General features: G+C 35.8%; 1 protein-coding gene across 3 annotated transcripts in view; it reads right to left on the bottom strand.

Moving 5' to 3' along the window:
* The window catches only part of INVS (inversin), a 90,290-nt gene that overhangs the window by 64,995 nt on the left and 7,101 nt on the right, over nt 1-18,194 (bottom strand). For all 3 annotated transcript variants that reach the window (XM_082044738.1, XM_082044740.1, XM_082044739.1), the window contains exon 3: nt 12,185-12,351. In XM_082044738.1, the coding sequence (XP_081900864.1) occupies nt 12,185-12,351 (167 nt within the window). The remainder of the gene's footprint in view (nt 1-12,184; nt 12,352-18,194) is intronic.

Below are 18,194 nucleotides of genomic sequence, written 5' to 3'. Positions count from 1 at the left end.
GGGTTAATCTCCACAAATTAGCCTTTTAGCATCCTAGACCCAAAAGGAAAGCACTCAACTGGAGAGAACCTCTCAGCTGGACAGAAACTTTCTTTATCAGTTTCCAAGCTGAATGTGTTTATCTGTCTGGCAAAGCATCTTAGGCAATCAATCCATCAGCCAAGAACATCGGTACAACTTGCGGCCAGTTCCGATTATCAGACACTTGGACTGAGAGCAAGGCAGTGTCTGAGCTTGGAGCACTTCTTTAGCTTTAGCCTCTTGCAAGATTGGCTGCAGTATCTTGGTTTCCATAGGAATAGAGAGAACTATTAACTGGCACGGAGTCAAAGAATACAACAGAGAAGACAACTGATCAGTGCTGTAAAAGACAAGGTAAAACTGGTTCCCAGCATGAGCTGAAGGAAAATAGGTGTTTGCATCTTACAGCCTTTGACCTCATTCATCCACGGTCTGTACGTGTTGTTTCTGTGCAGTGTTCTTGGCTCCTTGGCTCTAAATTTTATGGTCTACCATAGTGGCTTTCACGTAAAAAAAAACCAACACTTCAAGGATGAAAAATGCAATTAGCATTCTCATTTCCAGTTGATCTCTTCTACTGTTACTGAACTTGTTTTCCTATAGTGTTCTTTTCAAGTCATTCAAGCAGAAGTACCCACAACACACAGACCCTGAGGATTTATGAGAAAACCTGAGACAGATCACCTATATCTGCAGGGTCACGGCCCACCTCTTCATAAAGAATCAAAGATTAAGTTTTAAAAAAATAGAGTATTTAATAAAATATTGTGATTTGAAAGATTTGGCAGCAAGTACTGAAGCCCTCCTCCCCAAAAATATGAAAAAATATTTAGTACATTAATTTTCTTAATGGCTTTAAGTTGAATAGTCTTGAACTAAGAGTAGTGTTAAACACTTAAGAAAATATATCCCTGAAATAGATGTCTTTCTTTTTAAAAATGGCTTTTCATATATTCACATTCTTCTTGAACCCTAGCAAAGTTTTTATTTATGACTTCTTCCAATTTTTAGTAATTATCTGTATACCTCACATAACTGATGTCTTGCAGGTGTCCAAGTCTCTTATTGCTTAGTTATACATACATTACTTAATGTCTCTTAAACTTCTCACCTCTCTTCCAGAAACACCAGACAAGTTAGCATGGTTGCTCAAAAGCATTTTAGCAAGACAAAAAATTTCTCCATAATCTGCTTACACACAGAAATTTTTAAATTGCATAAGATTGTACTTTAAGAGGACAAACCTACACTTACACAGACTTCATATGAGTTTGCATTCTTCTAGATAAGTTTCTATGTTATGTCCACATTTCTATTTAAAATCTAATTAAAAGGTTATAAACAACAGTATTATTCGTGATACAATTCTACCGGAAAGACAAGTCCTAATCACAGCCACCAGTCCAGTCAAAGACCTCACTGTTTATCCTACCTTCGGGCATTATTGTTTCATTCTGGAAGGAAACTAATTGCCATTGCTACTCAGCATCGCTCTGACAAGTGCTGGGTCACTACTGCCCGGTATTTTTAACTGCAGCGCTCAAAGGGCTCGTGTCTGTGACATCTTTTCAGACTCCCTGAAGCAACAATGCTTGCAAAATGAAAACTTTGTATATATGCTCATTTTTGAGCATATCTTCCCAGAATTTTTTGTTATTACTGTGGTTGCTACTTTATCAGAAAATAAATCCATGTCTTTTGATTGATTTAAATATATTTCAAACATCTTGAGTCCTATAACAAACAACTGTGTGAAATAATTACAGAACTATATACCAAATCGATTTATGAGAAAAGTTCTCCAGACACAGTGAAGTTTCCAGAACTGTTACAGAAGCAGACAGATAACCTGTAATGAAAATAATGTGCAAGAAAGGTAGGTTTACCCTTACTTTAATTAATTATTGAGACACTTGAGACTACTTTTATACACTGCAGTATTTCATAGCTTCATTAGACACTATAGTGATGTTTGAGATTTAAAATGAAGTCAGAATCTACTTACAGTACTGGTAAATAAATCAAAGCCTTAGTGAGCTACTCAAAGTACATCCTAGCAGTAATAAAAGTACTGATTTATTTCTCTTTCTTCAGCCTATAGGCATTTAAAATAACAATTCAAGCTTGGTGTTTCTTAAATTCTTTTCCAAATCTATACCATTCTAACAGAACACTGAAAAAACATGTCCTATGTACGTATATATATATTCATGTTTAAATGTTCCACTCAGAACGCTGGACATATGCAGATGATATTCATAACATAAATCACTTAATATTTCAGTAGATACCATTCTCATTAATAAAAAATAGTAGCATTCTTCATTAATTCTTCATTAATAAAGAAATGTGTAACAAAAAAGGGTTCCAAACTGCTATAGATAGAGACCAAGAAATGATAATTTTAATAGGTAAGTTAAACTACTTTTATATATTATGATATGCTGAAATTAGCTGTTGCTTTCCAGGAAACAACATAATTTGCTTACGTAGTTTATACATATCCATTTTCACTTGAGTGTGATTCATCTAATTCTCTTTAATCAACAATTTAACCAACTGTTTGCAGACAAAGAGAGAGACAAATGAAAGATTAGTGCTCCTGGAGTTTGTGGCTGGCCACAAGATCTGAATTTATTTTTCAAACACCTTCCATAGCAATAGCCTTGCATGCTGAAGACATTCTATCTAGTGCACTATTGATCCAAATGACAAGCCTGAGCATCAGATTAAGGACATGTCAGACACCTGATAGAAGATTCCTGGAGAATGCAGCAGAAAGGTGTCCTGTTTCAAAATGATCTATTGCTCCTACTACATTTTTGAAGTGTATACGGAAACATTTAACATAAAACTAATTCGCTTAAAATTAGAATAACATTTTTAATCAGTGAAAACAAATACCTTCATTTTTTACTACAGAATATCTGGAAAAAGTCGCCTCATTCAAACCAAAATCACCAAACAGCTCACAAAACTGGACTAAACCAAACTGATGAGTTAATACTAGGAAAATCCCTGTTTTAATTTGTCAGTGCCAAATCTGGTCACAAACAAGCAAGCCGTTTCTCAGTCCCAACAATAACATTGCTTCTTGCAACCATTAAAGATCAGTTGTGAGGTCAGCTGCAAAGGGGCAATTAATGCAAAAATGATGTTTCAGAAAGGACACTCAAACAGGGAGATGTCTTTGCCTGTAAAGGTATTTTTAAGGTATAGACTTGGCAGCAGACATCAATGTCCTGGGAGAAAAGCTGGACAAGTCTCTTGTGCACCAAGGGATGCCACAATGCTAAACGTGCTAAATTAAATCCATTCAGATCTGAACCATAACACTTCACATACAGTAAGGACCATGCTTAAGAAAAAACCCATTTTTAAGATGTAATCATTAAAGTTCAAATGCTAGAGAAATTTCATGTATCCTTTGAATAAAGCAAAATGAGAGAGAGAGGGGATAGCTGTTTCATAACAGCCTGTACAAGAGAGCTAGTAGTTGAAAACCAGGATATTTAAGACAGCTTAAATCAGCTGAACATCAAGTGACATGGAATAATGTTCTGTAGAAAAAGCAGTGCTCATGCCCGCACAAAGTACTTACCTTTGCTGGACAAAATTTTGCCTAACTTTCCTAAAGTACGTCAGCATCCTCTTCAGTTCTAGCCTGTCTTCCCAACAAAATCTCTGAGTTGAAGTTACACACCAATATTTTTTTAGCATTAAGTCCTCACATGTTTTTTTTTTAGGATAGGATCACTCTACCTTGTCATTCTTGGGAACTGATATTCTTCATAAACTAATACAAATTATTTATTGTTAGCAGCCTGAAAAATTATTGCTATGGAAGAGGACTTAGATAAGATCAGAAAACCTGACAATGGGTAAGTCATCAGCCAGGAGTTCTTCCAAATTTTCCTCACAAAAGTACGACTGTGAATTTGATAGATGAAAATGAAGCAATTCTACCAGCTGGCTGTAGAGATATTTAAGATATCATTCCATATGCTATGCAGAATTAGTTCCTTTTTACTGAGAAACACAACAGAAGCAGAGCTGCTCTGTGTTCTGCCACCATGGCTTGCACTTGATTCATATTTTCAAAATCTTTTAGAAAATCACTGCAGTTGGAGACATTTCTTTTATTATTTTTAATGAAATTTCAAATGCTTGAGATCAAGACTGCCCAACAGAGGCACTAGTATGATAATACAATGTATGTTTGGAGCCTGACAATATCCTCTTCATCAGTTTGAATCATGAAAGCTTATTTCAAGCACAGAAAACATGGTAGAAGAAGATACAAAGCCAACAAAGGAAAGGGGGAGAGTTAGCAAAGCAAAAAGCAAAGCAGAGACGCAGAGAACTGAAATTACATGGTGCTTCAAAATGAAAGAGAACAGTTTGTACAATGAAAATAAGTCAATTAGGTTAATAAAAATAGCTGTGACATCACTGGAGGAAAAGAGAACTACAATATCACCAATAGACTAGGAAGGGGAGAAAATGGGGAAATAACAGGTCATTGCCTTGGCAAAGAAATTGGAAAAAAAAAAAAAAAAGCCAAGGATTTTGGTAGCAAGTGCTAGATAAAACTCTAGAAATTAAGATACTGAATTCTGACATCCTTCTTGTCACAAATAAGCTCATCTTATCACAGCGCTTCTATAGCACAGACTACACCACAGTGTGGAAACACTGGGTCAGCTCCACGGCTATTATGGGCACAGAAGCCAAACTGGCCACAGCACCATAACACTTCTCTTGCAGCTCAGCGGTTTCAGCTATCTCCAACACACACAAAGCCGTGAGAGCAGCCCATGATCTCAGTTCTTCATCTGTCCTTCCTGTAGCTCACACCAGAAGGTTAAATGTGATTAAATCAGATTATACAGACTCAAAAATATCACGATTGTACAGAGTTGGGGAAGCAATGAAACAAAACAGAGAGAAAGATGAGGCAGGAGAACCGGATTATGAGAAAAGTATGAAGTTTAGTTCTGATAAAGCCTAGACTAGAGATGACAGAGGTACAATACCTGTCAAATAACTAATTGCAAAACCAAAAATCATTCAAGACCCACAAATCCAGACTCTTACACAAAGATGGGCTTTTGAGAGCATGACACTCAAAGGGGAAAAAATCCCTGATTTCTGACACTTTAGCCATTGAAACAGGGTAACAGACAAACCGTTCAAGATTTCTGCTTCTGAAATACACCATTGTACTAATCTACAAATATAAACTTGAGATTAAGGATGGGTTTGCCAGTATTCACAGCAGATCACCAGTAAATACGATTTCGTGAGTCCAAATGGCCATCAATAAGTGGTGCAGAAGAGAGTGGAGCAGCAGGGGAATCAATCCGAACTGAAACAGCAATAGCAACCCACTAGTTTACAACAAATTATCAAATCCAGGAAAAAAACTGTGAGATTTCAAAAAATCTGCAAGCTTATAAAAAAGAAGAAAACCATAAATTTGTCTTTTTGTTTAATTAGCCGATACAAAAATAATTTCACCACCCCACCCCCCCAAGACTGCTTTTTCAAGGTCATCAGCAGTTAAGGATGCTCCTTATAACAGGTGGCCAGTTGTATTGGTAACTCTGGCCAAGCAGTATACTAATAGATCTCAGGGAAAATGTGTTACTTAGAGAAAGGAAATACTGGTATGGTTACAGTTAAGACTTGCTTTGAAAAGAGTGACAAAATAAGATGACAAATAAAGATATCAATATTTTAATAATTTTATAATCAGCAAATCCTCCTTTAAAATCTACTCCTATTATTTATTCTAGTAAGATAAATATTAACATTGTAAACCTCCTGAGATATGAATGTAAAAAAAATATTTGTTCTTCTAGTATAATGGCTCATTGGATTCATCTTCTTTAGAAGAACACAAATCTTTCTCCAAGAAACAGGCAGAGACCAAGGGATCAAAAGCAACAGTTAGAAAATACAGACAAAATTCAGCTGACAATTTTACAAACCAGTGCTGGACTGGATCATAGTACTTATTCTACTTACAGCAACATCGAAACAACTGATTATATCTCAAGAAACACTGGTACTATCGGACTGCCAAACCTTTACAACAAAACATTAAAATCAAATATTCAGTTTCCTTATGATTCTGCTAAGTGATTCCCTCCATTGGTGGCTATTTTCCTCTCCTATATCATAACCTTCTGCATTTATAGTCCCCATCTGAGTAGTTAAACTGGCTTTTTGTCAAAGCAGAGAACCAGTCTGATTTGGTATCACAGTGCCAAATCTGTTCCACACACATTCTGTCTGTGTGTGTGTGCACATGAAAGAGCGTGAGATTCAGAGAGTGCCCACCACGCATCCTCATTAACCAGAGAGATCTGTAATTAAACAAGAAGGGGTTAAAGCGTGTGTTAGCCTATTCTACTTTTCTACCTATTACTTTTTTAAAAGCTTTCATATGTCTTCTTCCTTGTTTCTGAACGCTAACCATCCCTTCTTCCTTTCAGGAAGGCTGACATTTGACAGCTTAACATAGCTGACAGGGTTACCCAACAGCCCACCCTCCCTATTCTCAATCCAATTAGACCTCTAATCCTCCAGATGAAAGGCCCAACTACTCACGTTCCTCATGACAACGACAGCTATTGATTATTTGTCACTACAGCTAACACCTTCTCTGTCGAGGCCACTCTGACAGAAGCAAACCTACCAAATTAGACAGCACTTTATCTGCCCTGGAGGCCAAATGGCACAGCAAGTAAAGGCTAATAAATGGTATAAAAATGAACAAATCATAACATTATGACAGGTTGATCGTTGCCAGCAGCTTCAGAGCTCAAGCTTGATGCTCCGTTAGACCTGTTCCTTCTCTTTTCTCTTCCACTCCTGCTCCAACTTTGACTGAATTAAAGGCCAGAACAATTAAGGCATTTGACCAGCAAAGATAAGCTAGGATAGAAGTATCATCAAGGGACACAAATGTCAATAGCAGACTACCGTTTGTCAATAAAAACATTCCAGAGATGCAAATGCTCGTGACTCTGCTCTCCGCTAGGCTGTACTGACTCCCTTTGTACCGAGCTCTCCTCAAACCCAGGCACAAATGCCGGGAAAATTAACCCCAAAAAAACAAGCTTGAGCTGGGAAGCGTTCTTAGCAGGTAAGAGTCTGCATCATTAAAAAAGGAATCCCAATACCGAGCTACAAGGCAGAGAGATGTTACAGTTGTTATTCCATTTAATATCCATGAAATTTTCCTTTCTTTTCAGTGGAGTGATTTAAGACTGGAATACATAATTCGAATTTATCATTATAAATTTTCTTCAATTGTTTCTCAAGAAAAAAAAAGTCTGTTTCTAGGACTATATGCACTATCTACCAGCATTCGACCTAAAAACAAACAAACAAACAAAAATTTTAAAAAAATCATATAACTCTAAGGCAAAGTGAAAAGAAGCGACAAGATTTATTATTCTTGCAGTGGTACTATAAAAAAAAAAAACAACAGCAAGATCAGAGACATGGTCCCTAAACTGAGTCTGTTTAATGCAACAAATGGCAGGAAGAGAACATTTAAATAAAATGCCAGCAAACCACCACGACCATGGGAACATTGTTAAGATCATGCAAGCACAAGAATAACGTAAGTAAAAATACAAAAGTTCTTGAAATAGTTAAAAAGCAATTAGTACTGTCCTGCCACAATTAATTAATTGATTTCTCAACTATGCCAAAAAGAATATTTTTTTCCAGCAAGGGATTCCTAGGCTTCTGAAATTGCATACTAACAATAAAATAATATTAAATAAAATGACATTAAAACCTAAATAAAATAAAATCTTCTTTAGCTAAAGAAGGCATAAAACGTGAATATCTATTATTCTACTTTAGAAAAAAAATCTAGTTTAACTGAGGAAAATGTTACTATGTAACATTTACATCATACAGGTACATGAAACTGCAAGCAAGTGCAGCATAATGTTATTTTTTAAACTAGAAACTCTGTAAAAATACTTATTCAGTAAAAAAAAGTAATCAGATTATGCAGTATTTGTCCTCAGACTGTTTCGTCTTCTCAAGTTAACAAAATACTCTTGTGGCTGAACACGTATTTATGAATCATTTCAACCAGACACAGACAAACTCTTTAACAACGTGCATTTCAGTACAGGAATATCACAAAATATAGACATTAGAATGAATAGTTTGGCAACAGATCGCTTAAGACTACTATTACACTTAGAAAAAATGAACCTACGGGATATTTAGGTAAGTTGGCTCCCATGAAACTCAAGCAAACTAGTAAAAATACTGATAGGTTGAAAGTGTATATAATATTTCTAGGAATAAACTTAAATTATTACTATACTGCTTTAAATTGTACTCCAAATATAAGAAAACACTGCAAAGAGGAGACAAATATTTTCATTTTCAAATAAGGTAGTGTACCATCAAGTAGATACGTTTTCATTTATAGTGATCAAACCCATTTTTCATCCCATTCTGTCTTTTCCAAGACCAGACTAGTTCAGAACCCCTCGCACAGAGCCCCCCAGGAGGCTTCTGATGGCAAACCCACCCCAGTCATCCATACTGGGGAGAACCCAGCAAACTCTTTCCAAACTCTTACTCATACAATTACAGTTGTGAAAAGGGCTCAGGGGAAGGGCTCAGGGGAAGACCATGTGCAGAACCAACCCTTTGGTAGCTCCATCAGTTTATCTGTAATACAACATATACAAATCATATATAAGGAACTCTGTTTTCTGCCCTCAAGCATCTTCAGGCTGCATTCACTAGAGAGAACCCTTTGTTTGGGAAAGAAAATAAAACATTTATATCATAGTTATTGTCTGTGGCTTAATTAAACACAGAGGAAACTGTAGTCCTGCATGTAAAAAAATCACCTCTTCTGGTTGTTTGGCCCACATTCCTGTTTCACACCTTGGTTTGTTCAGATTTACTTTTTTTTTAGACAAATTTTATGTTCACATGAAAGTATGACTGAATGAATGTAAAGCTCATTCATACTTCATGAACCTACTATATGCACAGAATTAATATTACTCATTATGAGCTCTCATTTAAGGAGGAACATCACAAAAGGTTACCAGCCTAGAAAAAAAAAGAACACAAACTGACCACTATCATCTTTGAAAGGCACTGTGTTTGTTTATTTTCATGATATACACTGGGAAAGTTAAGACTTGGAAATAAGGTTTCAAAAAACAACTAAACTAAAGACTACCTTCTGTTTCTATTTTTCTATGATGTCTTATGCTTTCCATAGGTTGTCTTATTTCCTTCTTTACCTGTATGGTTACTGGTAAGTATACAGGAACAACTATTTTTCATACATTAAGAAAAATTACAACTAAAGATCATTAAAACATACACTCCTACTTGACACAGAATTCCTAACTGCATCCTGGATGTACTGTTATTTGTCAATAACTGTGTCAGCAAAGAATTAATACAACCTACAGAATATTTAGTACTTCTACATAATGAAAGCCACATTTTCCCACTGGGGCGGTATTAATCTTCCTGAAGCCAAAAATTAATATCCTCCTGACAGTTAAGCACCCTGATAGATTATTTTAAGTGCATATTATTAGCATCCAACAACAAAGCTATTGAATTTTTTCTTCTGTCCCTGTTCAGACAAAAGGCTGTGGCTAGGGAATTCATAGAGATTGTTACTTCCCCAGAGTAAACAGGTTGCTATTAAGTGAGCATCCTCTGTGAGAAATTCTGACAGATGCAGGCCTGTTTTTTTCCTTATATTAAACTGGAATTACTTAATGGAAGACAAATGAAAACATCATATACAGGTAATTTGGCTATGTAGAAACATTTCCGTTCAGAAGTATCACATGCGAGAGTTTAAGCAAGTTGCAATTTTAGACTAGAAGCAAATTGCTACCAGAATGCTTACAAGTGAAAATGAATGTCTGCAGTTAAACTGCAATCCCAGTACTCATATCTGTCTCCACAGCATGTTTATTGCACAATAATCTAAGTTCTACCACTTTAAACAACCTGTACACACATAGTAATACAATTCCTCAGTGTGAAATCACTGGCAAATTATGTTAACGATTTTACTTCAGTTGCAATCAGTCACTGCAGCAGCAACCAGTAAATTACATCCATGCTCATGAAGTCATAACTGTCCTGTGAAACTCCTATGGCAATCTTCACAGGTGCACTCCTGAAATGATTTGTAGCATTTTCGGGTGGGTCTGGGTTTTGTTTTTTTGTTTTTTTGGGGTTTTTTTGCTCGTTTTTTAATTTAAGTTTTCTGAAGTTGACTTGACCTATCTTTTTTTTTTTTTTTTAAGGGTGTGCATACTTTCAAAATTGCTTGGGAGGTCTGTCCATTTTAATGACAGACCAAAGTAGTCTACCTTTATAGCAGAATGGAAGAAAACGAAAGAAATAAAACCAGATAACTTATTTTACATGGCCTTCTGCCCACAAAGACTGAAGCATCTCCATCATAAGGTGATGAAGACAAGACAGAAACTACAAAAGATCATGTTAATGAAGATTCAAGAAAGATCACTTGATAAAAAAAGGTATGCCTTGGGTGAGATTCATTTGTCACAATTTAGACATTGAGAACATCAAAAACTACATCAGTCAGATGCCTAAAAGGATGACTTAGCTAGTCAGCGTGTCCTACAGTATTTACTTTAGGATGAATAAATTTCACCTAATTAAGTGCATTAACTTTAAAAGTGATCTAGATTACTAGCTCAGATTTAGATGTCTGCAAAGTAAATTCCTGAAGTTACTCGAGATTATTCCCACTCCATTGTCTAAAATTGCATTGTAGTATATTTAAAATATTTTCCATCAAAAGATATATTTGTTACATTTAAGCAAAGAGTTTAACTCCTTATTCATGCTAAGAATCTTTTCCAGACCAACAGATGTGTAAAGCTTAAAAGCTATAAGTCTATGGAAGACTTATTATTAAGAACGTAACTATTATTACGTAAGCAACCACTCGGCAGAGGTTATCATATCAATGTATAACCATAGCTGTTTTCAAAAAGCATTGCTATTTCAAGTAGTATTAACAGCTGAAATTTCTGATAAGGTCAGAAATTACCTTACTAGTTTAAGAACTTTCAGCAAAGAAAAGTGTGAGAACATGCCCAATCTGGTACAAAAGAAAGGTGATTAGGTGGACCAATAAGTAACTCTTACTTCCAGGACATCAATGAAGTCTGAGACAGAGACATTAAAAGGATGCTCTTGTTGAGAACCTGATCCATGCTTCCAGGTAACTGTCACTTTATAGACACGCTCCAGTGACAAAAGCCATTTGGACAAATAATGGCAAGACAAGGATGACATAGTGACTTTGAGTTCTGAGACCTCAGTTTCCCCAGTAATTGGTAAAGGTGACATAGATATTAAAACAGCATTAGACAGAGTTACTGAAGTCATCAGATCACCTTAACCTTTTACCTATGTTTAAACCCTTGGATCTGAAAGAATATGGCACAGCATGGGTCAGTCTGCCTGGCTATACTAACAGAAATATTTTCGATGGAGACTATGAACAGCATTTATATCAAGTACAGAAGCTGTGATACTGCTTATTGATATCCAAAGCAAAACAGAGCTATTTTAGACAACTCAGAGTTCTGAAAGATGGCTTCTGGGACACTTGTGGGACAACAAGCAAGAGCACCTGAGTGCTAGGAGGAGATCAATTACCCAACTGCAAGTAATAAAGTGACTACTTCAAAAGGAGTTAGAGATGCCATTAGGAAAAGATGAAGGATTAAGGAATACCTTAGCTCAGTTATTTGATACTGGAGAGAAAAGAAAGAAACTTACATTGACTGTAGAGTTTTAGCTTATATTGAGCGAAAGCAGTACTGCAAGATTCTCCTAGAAAGTACAAGCTCTTAAAACAGCAATGAATTATACTGTCTCTGCAAATAGCTACAAATACACTAAGTAAAAACATTAAAAATAAAATTTACTTTGAGATGGGCCAAGTTTTAAAAAACACATAGCATTATTTGCCTCTAAAATAATGAAAGCCTCTAAAGATACACAATGCTTACTCAATACAAGAAAATCTCCTTTATACCTGCTGTGAATGCTGCAAGTTTATAGGACGGCAGAGCACTTTTAACGTTATTACCTTTTGTGCAGCAAGATGGAGCGCAGTTCTTCGGCTACGATCAGCTCTATTAACATCAGCTCCAGCCTTCAGCAATGTCTCTGCACAGTCCAGCCTGTCTGCTAGTACACAGTACATAAGTGGAGTTCTTCCAAACTGGTCCTCTTTATCTTTCAGCTCAGAGTTTCCTAAAAAACAACAAAAGTCACACAAAGCAATCAAGTCCATGAGTATCTAAGAGCAGTACTTTTTTAATTAAAAGGGCACTTTAAGTAAAAGTAGTATTTTCTTATTATAAATGGAGTGATCAAAATAAAGGAGTACAAGAAAAACTCAAAAGTTACTACTTTTTACCCTGTTTTTACAGACATTTATAGGATATTTTGAAACATATTTACCAAAAATGTACATTTGGAAAACATTAGTTCTGAAAATACAGCTACCACCAGTAACATTCTGCAGCATCATTATTTTAAATATTTTTGAAATAGTTACACAGATCTTGTCTGCAAAGATTATTTTAAAAAATTTCAACAGCAAGTAAGCCAAACAGTCCTCCTGAAACCTGTGAACACTGTAACTAAAGCTTTGAAGCCTACTCACAGCAATGTTTATTGAAAAAGCATTAACATGTCAATATTCCATCAATACATTATTTATTTTATAGTGCCTTGCAATATGGAAACTACTAAAATGTTTCTCAAGCTTTCTTGAATTGATTCAGTTAGTATCAACTAGTTAGTAAAGCAGCAATTAATCTAAAATAAGAAGTTTTAGGTCCTATACAAAAAAAAACAAAATTGTATTCCTATTCACAATAAAAAAACCCAAACCACTGGCCATGATAAAGTTTGAAATTTCTATTATGTCATTACATAGAAACTAGGTGTCAACTATCCTACACATCCCAACTCTAAATACGTCCCATGCAGCACTATCGCCTACAATTATTCAAGGAACACTGAATTTTAACAGGAAGTTATTTTTTACTTTTAAATACTCCTTTGTTCGCGTGATCGTTGATGCTTCAAAAGAACTCCAGGAGAGGTATGCTTCTCCTTTAGAAACACAATTATCACTCTCCCCCAGCATATTATACTTTTCTACATATCCAGTAATTGATTCTTAATTATAATTTATATTGATTCATCTAGCAGAAGAGTCAAGCAGATTAAACGTAAATCAAAGGGAATATTAAGGATTAAAATTCACTCCCAGTCAACCAAGCCCCTCACAAAATGCACTTTTAAGCAGGATATTGCTAGTCTGAGTAATGCTCATTCACTCCATTTCCAAGTTCTTTTAAAACTGTTGAGTGAATAACATGTCATTTTTATGATTCACTCTGTAACACCTTCTCTTGCTTAGAAACAGTGATTTACCCCGAGTAAACTCTTTCTGTTCCACAAAAAAACCCAACAGATTAGGAACCTTTCTAAGCTCTTCTGTGAAGGTAAATATAGAATTTTTTTTGTTGTTCTTCACCCAGGGCCTTGTCTTCTCTGACTGACCCCTCAACTTGGTAAACCACTAGTTCTGTAATTAATTTTATGCCTCTAACAAATTATTCCTTAAAAAAAAAAAAAAAAAAAAAAAAGTATTTTACTGACCTGCATCTACCTTCCTCAGTCACAGGTTATGCTTTTGAATAACATCTTGCTTTTAATATCCAGCCTCACACTACCATTTAGCCATATTTGCTTCCCTTTGACACTTTGACATTCCTCAACTTTTTATTTTATTAAGTGCTTATGCGTTGATTTCACACTGCAAGCAAGGAGTATAGTCTTTAGATTATTCTTCAGTTTCTTCTTAGCAAGCACTTTCATTTTAATGCCCTTGACCATTTCTAGAGTACACAACTATAGCAGGCTGCTGTTGCTTATCCCTGTGCACTCCGGTCAAGAGTTACAAAAATCTCACTTGGTAGCACCAGTTTGGGTCCTACACAGCAGTCAAGAGAAACTCAAGAGTTCACTTAGTTCTGGGTTCACTGGAATTTCTGTTGCAAGTCCATTCTTGATTTCTAACAAATTAGTTTTAGGATGATATCCCCAATAGCCATTTACCCCAAACCACAGGAAAGTAACCTTCATTACTATTGTGGTTCCTGACAATTCAGACTCTCCAGCCTCCTTTAGTGTGTCACACATATCACCATCTGGTCAGACAGACCAGATGTCTGTAAAATGTCAGTACTATGGTTTCTTGTTTAGACCTACAAATGCAATCATTACATGTTTTGGGTTGGTTTTTTTTTCACGTTCAAGCTTGCTTTATATGGTCATTTGTTAATCGCATTTGAATCCAGGACTTGTTTTCTGCTTCGGATTTTACAAGTGTATCACCACTCCTCCACCTACTTCCACGGGTTTACCAGAATACAAAGTACACAGAAAAGACATGGTCCACACTGATGTCTTCCCTTCCACAGATTTTTACATTCTCACTGTATTAGCAACAGCCTCATTTAAAGCATGACATCCTAATTCTCCCACCTAAATTTTTAAACTTCCATGTATGTAGAAAAACATATATTTGGTTTGGTTTTCTACACAACTTTGACTGCTTTAAATAGGATGCTACCTTTTCCTACTGTATTACTACATAAATGAAGATACAGAATAGCTACAATTCCACCTTCTGTAGATTTGCCACTGGGAACTGCACGTACCCTTGTCAGCTTTTCCTCATTTTTGCCTTTAGAAATGTCTCAAAGAGCACAACAGGTGGGTCTTTGATTTTTATTCAGTATAAAAATATACTTTGGTCATCTATTCCTTGAAAAAAATCTAATAATAGAAAATTACATTTGTAAATGTATAGAGGTTATTTTTTTCCTGTATGACTTTGCATAAAAGCTGCATAAGAATTTGGTCAGAATCTTGCTTAGCATTAGAGAAGATGAAAGTACTGGATAGATCTTATTCATTACTCTTCACATCAAAACACAAGATATCAAAAAAGCTTAATTTGATAGTAGTGTATTTAAAAGTAAATTGTAAGACTGTTAAACAATAATTTGCAATATGTTTCTGAAAGGGACTTAAAAGCTGTGTAAATTGAAAGGTACTTGGATTATTATTTATGATCTGTTATATGTAACTGCATTTTTATGTGAAAAATAAATAATGTATACAATGTTAATAAAAATTATATATTTGATACTCTTAAAATGCTAATTTTCATCAACATTTTTTGAGAAAAAAGCTCATGTATTGTCTTTACATATTCACTTAAATGTCATCTTAGTTTCATTATTGAAGCCTATAGTTGTTCTACTCAAAATGAAATGCTGTAATATTTACTAAATGCATTAGAAAGCAGTATGTAGAAAAAAAGTCACTTGTTTAATTAATTACATTACATTTAGGAAATAATTCAAAATGTAAGATAGGAGTTACACAGAGGAATACAAATGGTTTTTATTTTCCCTAAGTTGTAAAAGCATTTGCTAGACTTTTATTTGACAGCATTATAGTTCTACTGCAAACTGGAAGCAGTTTCACAATAATTCTTTCATCTACTATTAGAAAGAAGTATTTTAAAATCTATACACACATATGGTAAAACTGCCAACGTCTTATGTCTCAGTATTTTATCTTTTCCCATTCAGCAGAGCATAGTACAGAAACATCTAAGCCAGTTATGAACAAACATGCAGTCCTGCGTACCAACAGATAGCTACTGAGGTACAAAGAATAATTGAACATGGCACTGCTCCCAGTCAACAAGCCAGTTTCTTTAATTAGCTAACTATTGTCAGGTGCTCTTGGAGTATTAGTTCAGTCTGGTAATTTAGATATCACTAAACCATACTCCATTGTTCAGTGTTAACACAGCCTCGACTGTATCTTAAATTTGTTGAAGGTTATGGGGCTTACACAATCACATATATTTTTAAAAAGAAATACATAAACATGCATTTATCCCAATAAACACAAGCACATGGCTTATGCTCATGTAACACCTGTTCTCAAATCAGCAGTGTGCAAAACTAGTCTCTCTCCCTCAAATTCCAAGTTCTCTTTCTGCTATATAATGTCAGAGGATGTACAGAATGTAGAGACTAGAAGAAACGGATCCGGTCAAGACGAGAAAAAACAGCTTCTTGTCAGCTATTTAGCCCACAAGTGGCTCCAGGGTTCCCAGGACCTCATTTAGTGTCTATATATATAGGTAACTATATACCTAAGCTCAAGGACAACCCAGCTAAGTCAAGCAACAAACATAACTTATGACAAAACTTCCATGTGTGCATACAGCCTGAGTGAAAAATGAGCTAGACCTTCAAAACTTCATGCCAGTGATTTTCCCAAAGCTGCTGCGCTGTTTTTTAAGGGGAAGAAACTATCTTCAGCTAGCAGTAAGTTTCTTCTTGTTATTATTTTGTTTGCTTACAAGACTCTGTAAGGTATTTGGAGTGGTTAAGGTTCTGTGGGCATTTTCCAGAAAGAGTGTCTCTGTGCTCAGGATAAGAGACAGGACAAGGACTAGGAGCTACTACATCACTATCAAGCGCTAAAGGGGATGATCTTGATGAAACACACTAACCACAGCACCTTGTGGACCTCACAGCTACAGCCAATTATTATTTTCTGCAATCAAGAAAGCACAGCAAGCCTTCTAAACATTCACATGTTGGTCTATCTAAAATGTGCTGTGGCAAAATTAAAGTCTCTTTCACATACTTGCTTAAGAAAGGAAGTTTGTTTGATCCCTCCCTTTTCAGGATCAACATCCTCATCCCACCCAGATTACACATTTTATAAACTTGTTGCCAATGGAGGTCACAAATATCACAAAATCAAGTGGCTCAATTTCAAAATTTAACTCTCATATTCCTATCTCATTACTTCCTTACTGTCTATGCAAGCAGTCACATCAGACTCTTAACATTTCTATGCATTTATCAAGCCAGAAGAGGATAAAGGGCAGGGGGAAGACATGAATTCTGTTTAATTATTAAAAGATAAACCATCTCATGTTACTTGCAAGAATCCTGCCTTTTGTAATATCTGATTTGAGTCTTACTCAACCTCTCACATTGCAGAATATGGAAAAGCAGAGAATCAAAGAAAAACAGGCAACTGCATATTTGCAATCCAGAATTTCAGAGTTTTAGAAGCAGTTGCATGCAAGTCATACTAAGGGTTTTAGAAGGAGTTGGAGTGAATGGGCACTTCAGTATAATGACTATAATGCATATTGTTGTGTTCTTATGCACAATTAAAACAATTAGATACATCTTCCTGAAACTCTACATAAATGTGCTGACTACAAAATTATCCTCCAAACACAGAATCAACTTTTGCTCCCTTTTGGACTAGAATGAAAAATCATACAGATGGCTTTTAACACAGAAGAACTGTTAATTAAAGACACGTTTGGTGTTGTATAATAAAAATACTGTGAGTATTCCCAAAAGCCTGAGATCATACAATTCTAAAACAATGTGATATAGTAGTAAGCAACTCATGCAAAGCAAACAATTAGCACACTTCGTTAGAGCACTGGTTATACAATAAACACTTGGCATGTCCTGTGCTTTATGGTATTTAACCCATGCGTTGTTTAGAAAGTCATAGCATCATTTTGGTTGGAAGACATCCTCAAGATCATCAAGTCCAACCATTAATCTAACACTGCGAAGTCCACCTCTAAGCCATGTCCCTAAGAACCTCATCTACACATCTTTTAAACACCTCCAGGGATGGTGACTCAACCACTTCCCTGGGCAGCCTGTTCCAATGCCCGACAACTCTTTCCGTGAAGAATTTTTTCCTAATACTCAATCTAAACCTCCTCTGGCACAACTTGAGGCCATTTCTTCTTTTTTTATCACTCGTTACCTGGGAGAAGAGACCAACACCCTCCATGCTACAACCTCCTTTCAGGTAGTTGTAGACAGCAATCAGGTCTCCCCTCAGCCTCCTTTTCTCCAGGCTAAACAGCCCCAGTTCCCTCAGCTGCTCCTCATCAGACTTGTGCTCCAGACCCCTCACCAGCTTCGTTGCCCTTCTCTGAACTC

The sequence above is a fragment of the Streptopelia decaocto genome (genome assembly GCF_964273445.1).
Source record: "Streptopelia decaocto genome assembly, chromosome: 2".
NCBI lineage: Eukaryota > Metazoa > Chordata > Aves > Columbiformes > Columbidae > Streptopelia > Streptopelia decaocto.
Note: the sequence above shows the minus strand (reverse complement) of the source record. Positions and strands in the feature narration are given on the sequence as shown.